General features: G+C 37.2%; 1 protein-coding gene across 9 annotated transcripts in view; it reads right to left on the bottom strand.

Moving 5' to 3' along the window:
* The window catches only part of LOC126299535 (SR-related and CTD-associated factor 4), a 197,143-nt gene that overhangs the window by 19,226 nt on the left and 165,335 nt on the right, over positions 1-12,582 (bottom strand). For all 9 annotated transcript variants that reach the window (XM_049991518.1, XM_049991519.1, XM_049991516.1 and 6 more), the window contains exons 19-20: positions 3,183-3,728; positions 116-211 (exon numbers count right to left, since the gene is read on the bottom strand). In XM_049991518.1, coding sequence (XP_049847475.1) covers positions 116-211; positions 3,183-3,728 — 642 coding nt within the window. The remainder of the gene's footprint in view (positions 1-115; positions 212-3,182; positions 3,729-12,582) is intronic.

Genomic DNA, 12,582 nt, shown 5'->3' with positions numbered 1-12,582 from the left:
ACAATGTTCTTTGCTATCTAGCTTCCTATAAATAAAATTTATTTTCCTAACCTATGCACACTATAGAAGAAAACAATATTAGTAAAGAAAATATTCACTGAATAATTATATTTACCAGGTCTTGGACCAGGCCCTGGTCCTGGCCCCGGTCCTGGTCCCATTCCTCTCATTGCCATTGGATGAGGTGGTCCTCTTGGGTGGAACATGGGTCCTACAGAGTTGCAGAAATAATGGACAAATAAGTTGGGAGTCATTTTAGACCATTAATAAAAATGCTGACAGCAGGACACAGTCCGACATTTATGTATTTACAAGTTCTGGTTTTCTACTTTATGATAAATGCTGTAAGCTGGTTCAATATTCTCTTAATTTTGACAGACGAGACAGCAATCATTTGGCTAATAATAATGATGATGATGATAAATAATAATAAACAATAATAACAATAACCTTCTGTTCTCTTACCACAATGCATAACGATCTATATCAGCAGCACTACAATAACGATATTTACACCAATGAGATATCAAATTAACATTAATTAAATGAAAAATTTCTCATAATGCAGACTCTCACAAAAATATCATTAGTAAGAGCATTTAATTTACTATATTAAGACGATTGTAGGGGAGATATAGATGCTAGTATTTACAGTACAGTCATCAATGTAGTTATTAACCATGAAACCAGCATGTAGTAAACTGCAGGAAGAGCTGCAGAAGACCAATATTTGACGGAGGAATTGACTGTTGACCATCAACATAAATAAATGTAATATATTCCACGTAAATAGGCAAAAAGCCTGTTATTGTATGAGTACATGATTGCAGTACAGTCACTGAAAGCAGTCACACTATAAAATACTTGGGAATATATGCATTGGGCAATTTAAAGTTGGAAGACCACGTAAAACTAATCACAGGTAAAGCAGATGCCACATAGATTCATTGTAAGAGTCCCCTACAATTGCAGTCTACCCACAAAGTATGTTTCATTACAAGTTCATTTAGTATGTGTGAAAGTTTCACAAAGACACTCGGTCAACTCCAGTTGCAGATGCTCGATGCTGTAAGTGAGGCATTGTGGATCATGGTGTGGTTTGCTGTAAAAATGTCAAGAGTGTACACTTCTAGTAAAGTCAATCAATATAGTACTTACTCCTCCATATACTGTATCTTGTGGAAAGACCACAAAGATAAATTAGAGAGAGCTGAGCTCAAACAGAAGCTAAACAATAAACGTTCTTCCCATGAGCTATCCACAGTTTATAAAGAAAAGGGAGGAAGTAATGATAGTGCACTCAGTACCCTCTGCTGTGCACCATAATGTGGCTTTTTGGGATGATGCAGATGCAGGAAAGTAATGGCGAATTGATCTCATGCCAGTTACAATTAACATGTTCCTAATTATGCGTTATATCCCACAAAATATACAGAATGACCAAATAAGTAAAACATTACACTGAAAATACAGACCTTATTGTTTCTATCAATCACATACTTCAGGCATGTAGTAAAAATCATAAATGGTGAAATACAACTTCAAATCTCACACACTGTTGACATACTACCACCACACATTAGCCACCAAAAGTTCCAACCACTTAACATGAAAGATTTCAACTGTCATTATGAACAGTCCTGAAAGCTGAAAAACCTGGATTTGAAATAGTGACAGAATATTTCCATTTCTTATAAATGACTATCTTACACTAAGGCCGCAAACAAGTTTACATTCCTGAACTCTGCTTTGTAAGCTCTATGGGAACTTATTTCATCCAGACACAACTGCCCAGCATAAATAACAAAGTATGCCTACCACCTGATCAATTTTCAAAAAAAAAAGTACGAAATCATGGAATAACAGAATGACTAAAGCTGTGGACTTTTTAAATGTAATTAAGAGTGTCATTACGTTGTGTTTACATCGTTGTGTACAACTACATTAGATCTGAAACTTCATGACAGATTAAAACTGTGTGCCAGACGGACACTTGAACTTGGGACTTTTGCCTTTCAAGGGCAAGTGCTCTACCAACTGAGCTACCCAAGCACGACTCACGGCCCGCCCTCACAGCTTCAATTCTGCCAGTACCTCGTCTCATACCTTCCAAACTTCACATGGCTAAGCCATGTCTCCACAATATCCTTTCTTCCACGAGTGCTAGTTCTGCAAGGTTCACAGAAGAGCTTCTGTAAAGTTTGGAAGGTAGTAGACGAGGTAATGGCAGAATTGAAGCTGTGAGGACGGGTCATGCTTGGGTAGCTCAGCTGGTAGAGCACTTGTCTGCAAAAGGCAAAGGTCCCGAGTTCGAGTCTCGATCCGTCACACAGTTTTAATCTGTCAGGAAGTTTCATATCAGCACACTCCACTGCAGAATGAAAATCTCATTCTGTTTCTACAATAGATCTGTTAGAACAAGGGTCAAGACAGTTAAGAACTGTACGAAGGAATACAGAAAGCAGTGGAATGAAATTTTGCCTGGAATGCAGCAGAAATAGAAATGAATGTTGTGGGAGTGATTGTAGTGGACATCATAAAGGAACCATAAGTATTTGGCATCACCCACCTACACCTACAGTTCTAAATGATTAATGATGCACGACTTGCATGATTTCACAACACAACGAGGAAACGAAAATACGCTGACATCAAGTACAAATGTTGCACACACATAACATGTGCCCATTTCTACCCACCATTACTGTCAATTTTTCATACCTTTAAGCAGGGAACAAATTCAATGGGAATTACACTTAGAATCTTAGTCTGTAAACATATATATTCATCACTACTTCTTTTTTCTCTATAATATTACCCTCTGTAATACTTGCGCCTTATAACAGAAATCAAACAAGTTTCATAAAATGTAGTGAATACAAAAGCAAGACAGCTAACGTCATGTTTGATATTATTATTACCAAAAGGATAATCCAGAGAGGCATGATTACAACTAGATTACACTTTTCTTTCCCCTCTTCTTTTTTAAGTTCTGAATCGAGTGCTTTCAAGTCAAGCTAGGCAAAACACTCTTACTATGGGTACAATAACCACCCCTTCTTACAAGATAAACAAAAATAATCTTGCCAACCATTACTGACACATGTTCCTTCTAAATTTCCTGGAATTTATATACGAAAGAACAACAGATAAACATTTTAATTGTAAGAAATTCAACTTACCAGGTCCACGCATTAGCATTGGACGAGGTCCAAAGCCTTCAGGTCGCATTGGACCTCTGGGGCCCATCATTCCTCTTGGTCCAAACATTTCTGGGCCTCGAGGTGGAAACATGTCAGGTCTAGGACCTCGCACACGGCCAAAGTCATCAGGATATGGGCCTCTCGGTTCAAACTCTTCAACAGGCGGTCCGCGGGAAGGCCCTCGGCGTTCAAAATCATCTGTTCTCAAAGACATATTGAAATCTTCTGCATGGTGTGGCCCCCTTGGAGGAAAATCTTCATGACCTCTTCTATGATCAAAGTCTTCCCTGTTCTGTACAAAGTCATCAGGTCTCTGTCGACCTTCAAACATCTCATGTGGGGGTGGTCCCCTAGGATCAAAATTCTCTCTCTCATGTCCTGGTGGCAACGGTTCAGTAACCCCTCTTGCTAAAAACTGTCCTGGTCCTGGTGGCCTAAAACCCATTTGTCCTGGAGGAATAAACCCATCAGGACCTGGAGGCCTGAAGTCACTTCTAGGACCAGGAAACACTGGTGGTCCAGTAGCTGAAAGAAAATGGAGAGGTGGTTTTCACAATGACAATAAAAACTACCAATATTCTTAGAAACTGACATTACTTTATCATATTATGTAAAGAGAGTTCAGCAAAATTTACATCCTAATAAGTTACTACTCCAAGTGCCCATCACAAACAGTTGGTGCGAGTTTAATATGGTCTATTAGATGACCCAGTCCACAAAATAGTAGGCATTTGTTAGAGAGAACACACACCGATATGAGGTCAGAAAATTTACTCAAAATTTCAGTTTTCCTGCTCCTTGGTATATTTTCCCATTTCAAAATAATCTCGGCTGTAGTTTTTGCTACCAGACCTCTTCCCAGTCATCAACATTAGTTCGATCTACCCTGCATGTTGAGGAGAGTTAGGCACGGGCGAATTCATAAAATTCACACAGGGTCACTTGTGCACCACACTTAAATGGTTCACATTCCCAACACTGAAGGTAAGCACTTGATGTATACCAGTGGAATCTGTATATAGTTCCCACTGTGTTATATTCACTGTTAAGCTCAGGACAATCAACGTTCCAAATTATAGCTTGGGCACCTATATTTGTTATGGTGTGCTAACTGTGTGTAGTATGCCAGGGGGCATGCAGATGTTGTTGTACATCTACATTCTTGATCAATTAATGCAAAAGTATTATTTGTGAATGAACTGGATTGATTATTTTGGTAGCAACAATTTATTTCTTGAATTCTGTGTTCATTGCATAAAATATTTACTAAAATGGTCAGTTACAATCATATTCAGAAAAAGTCTCAGAATTACAGATGATGTAACAACTTAGAAAACAACGAAGTTAAAAAACTAAGACCAATAAAATAACGTAAAATTAATGGAAAGATGTTTATCTCAGGTGGTGAGCACAGACGGCAGTCAACAGCACGAAACATATATGCAAGGATACAAATGTTAGTTACTGAAAAGCTTGAATACACCGCAATTATAAATTTGACCACTAAAAATTAAAAATAAAGACACTAAATTACATTAGCATTAACTGATACAAGCCGTAGTTGATCAGTAAAACAATGATAAGAAGTAAATGCAAAACAAACTAGTAACAATAAGTTATATGAGTATTAGCTGCCCTGTGTGAACAGTATGTAAAAGCGTAAAACAAATCAATGGAATACGCAGTAAAGATGATTAAAAGTGAAGCCATCGATTGTCGTGGAGATGGCACAAAGAGTATCAATATGGTACGTCATTGGTAAGCAGGCTATAAACCAAAGGTGTAATGCCGACAGCTGACACAATCTGTCGCTACACGGACAAAGTTTCGGTGAACCACTATTGCGTCAAAAAATGGATGCCACTGATCCCCGTGGAGATGTATACAGTTGATGAGACACCAGGAACTGATGAGTTTAAAAGTCATAGTTCTGGTATCTGTGGTGATGCACATGTTGTGCCATTGTTGTTGTGGCAACAATAAGATGCCACTGGACACGGTGGAGATGTGAAGATCAGTGAACAAACTGAACTATGCAGGTTGAAAAGTTGTTGGCCTGGAACTTTAACACAGAAAGCATATACCAGCAGTCAAAATATGCTGTCTAAAACTAGTTAGCCAGGAATTGGAAAAAATATACAAATAGCCAAAAATAATCAAAATTACCACTAACTGGGAAATAAGTACAGTTTGAGACACTTTATACCATCTATGGATTATGCAGCCCAAGAATAAAATAAAATTGAAACCAATAACTAAAAATGTAAAAATATATGTTGTGTTATAAGGACAAGATAAAAAAGGGAAATGAAAGCGCAGGAATATTTACTAGCAGACCATCAAAAGACAATAAAAATGTTTTTAAGTCCAGTTGCTCATTTAGTGAAGAAAGATGGCTCATTTCTGTAACGTGCATAAATCTTGATTTCCTCAAGGATATTAAGAAAGTACCCTTTGGGAGCATTATGAAGAATTTTTAAGTTATTCTGGAGAGAACAGTCAGAATGCTTATTTTGCATAAGGTGTTGGCCAAATAATGATTTACCACAGGCACTACCTGTAGTGTGTACTGTGAAGTGGATACGGAAACTTCGGACAGTTTGCCCGATGTGTTGTTTATCGCAGCCATCAAAAAGAACTTTGTAAATACCAGACTGATATTCTAGCTACCAACTGCAAGCTTATGCACCTTCTGTAGAAAATTGTTGGTAGAGAAAAATATGGTGATGTCAGTACTGTTAAATAATTTATTTATATTACCCATATCAGTAATTAAAGTAAATTTTAAATTCATTGCATTTCGAGAGTATCGATTTCCATAAGTTGACCAAATTATCAACTTCATTAGTATTGAAATTGTTGGCCGTAGCAATCTGTTTAAGAATAGCTATGTCTTTTTGTATTTTGTCTGACTTTATCCAATATTTTAATATTCTACGAATCATTAAACGAAATAACACTTTTTTATATTGTGATTAGAAATGGTGTAAGATCAAGAAAACTGATTCTTCCGGCATTTTCATGCCCTGCAACAATTGAAAGTTTGGGACCAATGTATTTAAAAGTTAGGCTGAAGTATCTGTTTCATCTTTTTTGAAGCAACAGAGTATTGTCACGACATATTTCTTATAATTAAATGATTTACTGGTAATTTCAGGATTTTCTTCAAACAGTTTAATTTCAAAATGATTAACGAAAATGTCTGCTTAAGTCCCAGGTAAGGAATTCCCCACTGCTAATGCATTTTTTAAAATAAATTTGATCATTGAAATAAATGCAATCGAAAGCAAGTGTATTTTCAAGCAGTTCAGTACATTCAATTATTTCTCCCACGCTCATTATATTGCTGTTGTTGTTGTTGCTGTCTTCAGTCCTAGGACTGATTTGATGCCGCTCTCCAAGCTACTCTATAGTGTGTGAACCTCTTCATCTCCAAATAACTACTGCAGCCTACATAATTCTGAATCTGCTTACTGCATTTCAGCTCTTGGTCTCCCCCTATGATCCCCCCACCCACTTCCTTCCAATACTAAAACCCATCTAACCTTCAACATTCTCCTGTAACACCACATTTCGAAAGTTTCTATTCTCGTTTTGTTTAAACTGTTTATCGTCCACGTTTCACTTCCATACATAGCTACATTCCAGGCTAATACTTTCAGAAAAGACTTCCTAACACTTAAATCGATATTCGATGTTAGCAAATTTCTGTTCTTCAAAAATGCTTTTCTTGCCATTGCCAGTCTACATTTTATATCTTCTCTACTTCAGTCACAATCAGTTACTCTGCTGCCCAAAATTCATATTCTATTTTAAGTGTCTCTTTTCCTAACCTAATTCCCTCAGCATCACCTGATTTAGTTCTCCTACATTTCATTATTCTTGTTTTGCTTTTGTTGATGTTCATGAAATTCTTCTGACAGCTTTGTTATTAATGTACAAAATAGGTTTGACCCGTTGCCTCAGTCAGAAACTGATGAGCCTCTCACAGAAGTAGATGTAGACAGGGCTCAACAAGCTTTCAGCAGCAAATTGAATAAGAAGGTAGGGAAGTCTGCAAAGAGAAAGAAAGTCTTGTTGCTAGGTAGTTCGCATGCTAGGGGTGTGCGCCAACTTCTGCAGGATGAATTAGGGTCAGAATACCAGGTCACAAGTTTTTTCAAACCTAGTGCTGGACTGGGGCAGGTTACAGAGGATTTAGGTTCACTATGTAGAGGCTTCACTAAGGAAGATACTGTGGTTATTGTGGGTGGGCCGGGCAACAGTATTGACAGAGATCCGGGGTACAGCATAGAGTGTGACCTGGCAAATATTGCATCAGCATCGAGTCATACCAGTGTTGGGTTTGTGTCGGTTCTAGAGCGCCACGTGCAGCCTCATTTGAGCTCTTCTGTCAGGAGAGTTAATTTGGAGTTGGAACGGCTACTTGGATCTGATGCGGGGTCAAACATTGGTGTGGTTCCTGTTGATTCACTCTGTAGGTGGGACTACACTAGACATGGCCTACACCTCAACAAGAAGGGGAAGGGTAAACTGGCTGGGCTGATAGCAGGAAATTTAAAGGGGAGAGGAACTACATCTCATGGTGGTAACTCTTTTTTAGTATAAGATCAGTGTCCAGTGGGAAACTCAGCCAGGCAAGTACTAAATATGTTAAAAAAGTTCAAGATACTCACAAAAGTAAAATGAAAAATAATTTTAGTATATTTCATCAAAATATTGGGGGATTGAAGAATAAAATTGATGAACTTCTGCTTTGTTTAGAAGATATAGAAACTGAGAATGTAATAGATGCGCTATGCCTGTCTGAGCATCACATTGTCACTGATATGGAAAAGGTTAGCATCAATGGGTACAAATTAGCTGCACATGTAAGTAGAGATAACATAATGAGAGGAGGAGTTGCCATATATGTCAAAAGCTTCCACAGCACAAAAAATTTAGAAACTAAAAAATTTTGTGTAGAGCAAAATATGGAAGCATGTGCCACTGAACAAAAACTAAATGATGGCACTTTCATAATTGTAACAGTGTATAGGTCCCCCTCAGGGAATTTCCAGCTATTTCTAGAAAACTTGGATGCATTGTTGTGCTATCTGTCAGACAGGGGGAAGCAAATTATCATTTGTGGGGATTTCAATATTGATTCCCTGAAAGAGTGTAATAGGAAGAATGACCTTGTAGTATTACTCAGTTCTTTCAATTTGAGCTCCGTCATTGATTTTCCTACTCGGATAACAAAGAACAGCAGGGCATTGATAGATAACTTTTTTATAGACCAAGATAAGTTTAAAGACATAAATGCTTATCCTGTTGAGAATGGTCTTTCAGATCATGGTGCACAGCTAGTTACAGTACATGACATAGCTCCATGCAGTATATCAAATCAAAATTTCAAAGCAGTGCGTTCAATTAACAATATAAATACTGCAAATTTTAGGGAAAGCCCAAAGCAGCTAGACTGGGATGAAGTGTATATGGAACCCCGATGCAAACTTGAAATATAACTTATTTCACGATAAATTTTTAAGGGTATTTGAAAATTGTTTTCCCAAGAAAATAATTAACATAATTCCAAGAAAACATATAAAAAACCTTGGCTAACTAAAAGAATAAGAATATCTTGCAACCGTAAAAGAGAACTGTATCTAACAGCAAGAAGGAGTACTGACCCCGAAATTGTTCAATATTATAAAAACTATTGTGCGGTACTAAGAAAAGTTATTAAAAAGTCCAAAAGCATGTGTATCATGTCTGAGATCAGTAACTCTGATAATAAAATTAAAGCAATTTGGAATATTATTGAAAGGGAAACAGGGCAACCAAGAGCATAGGAAGACTTTAGTGCCATAAAACTGAATGACAAGTGTGCTAACAAACAATCAGAAATTGGAAATATTTTCAATAATCATTTTTTAAATGTTGTGGAGAAAATAGGATCTAGATCTTCACTAGAAGAGGCAAGGCTTCTAATAGAAGAGGCCATACCTGTGCAGTTTGAAACAACTGTATTTTCCCTCTGAAATCAGTAAAATAATAAACTCACTGAAAAGTAAAAGCTCTTACGGAATTGATGGCATTTCCAGCAAGATACTTAAAGCTTGTTCCCCACAGATAAGTAGGATTCTCAGCCACGTATGTAATAGCTCTTTGGAGCAGGGTGTTGTCCCTGATAGACTGAAATATGCCATTGTAAAACCATTGCATAAAAAGGGGGATACGTCGGATGTCAACAACTATCGCCCAATCTCTCTTCTGACAGCTCTATCAAACATTTTTGAGAAAGTAATGTATTCAAGAGTAGCCTCACTCATTTGTAAAAATAAAGTACTAACAAAATGTCAGTTTGGTATTCAGAAAGGCTTTTCAACAGAAAATGCTATCACTGATCAAATATTAAATGCTCTGAATATCCAGACATCACCCATTGGTATTTTTTGTGATCTCTCAAAGGCCTTTGATTGTGTAAATCATGGAATTCTTTTAGATAAGCTAAATCATTATGGTTTGAGGGGGGGCAGTGCACAAATGGTTTAATTCATACTTAACTGGAAGAATGCAGAAAGTTGAAATAAGTGGTTGAGGTAATGTTAAAACAACAGCTGATTACTCAAACTGCGGGGGTCATCAAGTACGGGGTCCCACACGGTTCGGTCTTAGGTCCTTTACTGGTCTTGATATACATTAATGACTTACCATTCCATACTGATGAAGATGCAAAGTTAGTTCTTTTTGCTGATGACACAAGTATAGTAATAACATCCAAAAACCAAGAACTAAGTGATGTAATTGTAAATGATGTTTTTCACAAAATTATTAAGTGGTTCTCAGCAAACTGACTCTCTTTAAATTTCGATAAAACACAGTATATACAGTTCCGTACAGTAAATGGCACAACTTCAGTAATAAAATAGACTTTGAACAGAAGTCTGTAGCTAAGGTAGAATTTTCAAAATTTTTAGGTGTGTCCATTGATGAGAGGTCAAACTGGAAGCAACATATTGATGGTCTGCTGAAACGTCTGAGTTCAGCTATGTATGCTATTAGGGTTATTACAAATTTTGGTGATAAGAATCTCAGTAAATTAGCTTACTATGCCTACTTTCATTCACTGCTTTCGTATGGCATCATATTCTGGAGTAATTCATCGTTGAGTAGAAAAGTATTCATTGCTCAAAAACGTGTAATCAGAATAATTGCTGGAGCCCACCCACGGTCATCCTGCAGACATCTATTTAAGGATCTAGGGATCCTCACAGTAACCTCACAGTATATATATTCACTTATGAAATTTGTTGTTAATAATCCAACCCATTTCAAAAGCAATTGCTGTGTGCATAGCTATAACACCAGGAGAAACGACGATCTTCACAATGCGGGTTTAAATCTGACTTTGGCACAGAAGTGGTAAATTATGCTGCCACAGAAGTCTTTTTTCACCTACCAAACAGCATCAAAAGCCTGACAGATAGTCAACCAACATTTAAAAATAAATTAAAAGAATTTCTAGATGACAACTCCTCCTACTCATTGACTGAATTTTTAAATATAAATTAAGTGAGGGAAAAAAACTAACTTAAACATTAGTTTCAAGCAATATTTTGTGTAATGTAATATCGTGTACAGGCATCTTTCATTAACCTGACACGTTCCACATCATTACGAAGTGTCGTATTCATGATCTATGGAACAGGTATTAATCTAATCTAATCTAATCATCTTATACCCTCCTTTCAACACACTTTCCATTCTGTTGAACTGCTCTTCCAAGTCCTTTGCTGTCTCTGACAGAATTGCTATGTCATCGCCAAACTGCAAGGCTTTTATTTCTTTTCCCTGACCTTTAGTTCCTACTCCAATTTTTTCTTTGGTTTCCCTCACAACTTGTTTAATGTACAGATTGAATAACATCGAGGACAGGCTACAACCCTATCTCAATTCCTTCTCTACCACTGCTTCCCTTTCACACCCCTCACCTCATGTAACTGACGTCTGGTTTCTGTACATGTTATAAATAGACTTTGGCTCCCCATATTTTACCTCTGCTACCTTCAGAATCTCTAAGAGAGTATTCCAGTCAACATTGTGAGAAGTGTTATCTAAGTCTACAAATGCTATGAATGTATGTTTCCCTTTCCTTGACCTATCTTCTAAGATACGTTGCAGGGTCAGCATTGCCTCGCCTGTTCCTACATTTCTCCGGAAACCAAACTGATCTTATCTGAAGTTGGCTTCTACCAGTTTTCCACTCTTTTGTAAAGAATTCATGTTAGTATTTTGCAAACATAACTTATTAAACTGATAGTTCCATAATTTTCCCATCTGTCAGCAACTGCTTTCTTTGGAATTGGAATTATTATATTCTTCTTAACGCCTGAGGGTATTTCGCCTGTCTCATACATCTTGCACACCAGATGGAATAATTTTGTCATGGCTGGCTCTACGAAGGCTGTCACTAGTTCACCTATACCTGGGGCAATGTTTCAACTTAGACCTTTCAGAGCTCTGCCAATTTTTTTCTGGCAGTATCGTGTCTCCCAGTTCATCTTCTTCTACATCCACTTCTCTTTCTATAATCTTGCCTTCTAATTTGCCTCCCTTGCATAGACCCTCTATATACTCCTTCCATTTTTCAGGGAAACCTGAACCCTTTTTTATTACCAGATTCCCATCTGAGCTCTTGATGATTATACAGCTGTTTCTCTTTTCCGCAAAAGGCCTCTTTAATTTTCCTGTTGGTGGTATCTGCCATTCCCCTAGTGAAATACGCTTCAAAATCCTTACATCTGTCCTCTAGCCATTCCTCCTTAACCATTTTGCACTTCCAGTTGATCTCATTTTTTAAACATTAATATTCCCTTTCGCTTGCTTCATTTGGTGCATTTTTACATTTTCTCCTTAAATCAATTAAATTCAATATCTCTTGTGTCACCCAAAGATTTCTACTAGGCCCCCTGCCTTCAATATTTCATCTCTTAAAGCTATCTATTTACCTTCTACTGTTTTCCTTTCCCTTTTTAGTCAACCGTCAACAACCTCTAGGTCTTTCAACATATCTATGTCCTATCTCCTTAATAACCCATCTTGCTTCAATTTCTTAAGTTTTAGTCTACAGTTCATAACCAACAAATTATGGTCAGAATCCACATCTGCCTCTGAAAATGTCTTGTAATTAATAATCTGGTTTCTAAATCTACATCTTACCATCATATAATCAATCTGAAACCTTCTGGTGTCTCCAGTTCTCTTCCATGTATACAACATTCTTTTACGATTCTTATACCAGGTGTTAGCAATGACTAGATTATGTTCTGTGCAAAATTCTACCATGGGGCTTCTTCTTTCATTCATTTCCCCCCGAGTCCTACTATTTTTCCTT

Source organism: Schistocerca gregaria, chromosome X (genome assembly GCF_023897955.1).
Source record: "Schistocerca gregaria isolate iqSchGreg1 chromosome X, iqSchGreg1.2, whole genome shotgun sequence".
NCBI classification, from domain to species: Eukaryota; Metazoa; Arthropoda; class Insecta; order Orthoptera; family Acrididae; genus Schistocerca; species Schistocerca gregaria.
This window is presented reverse-complemented; position numbering and strand designations above follow the sequence as displayed.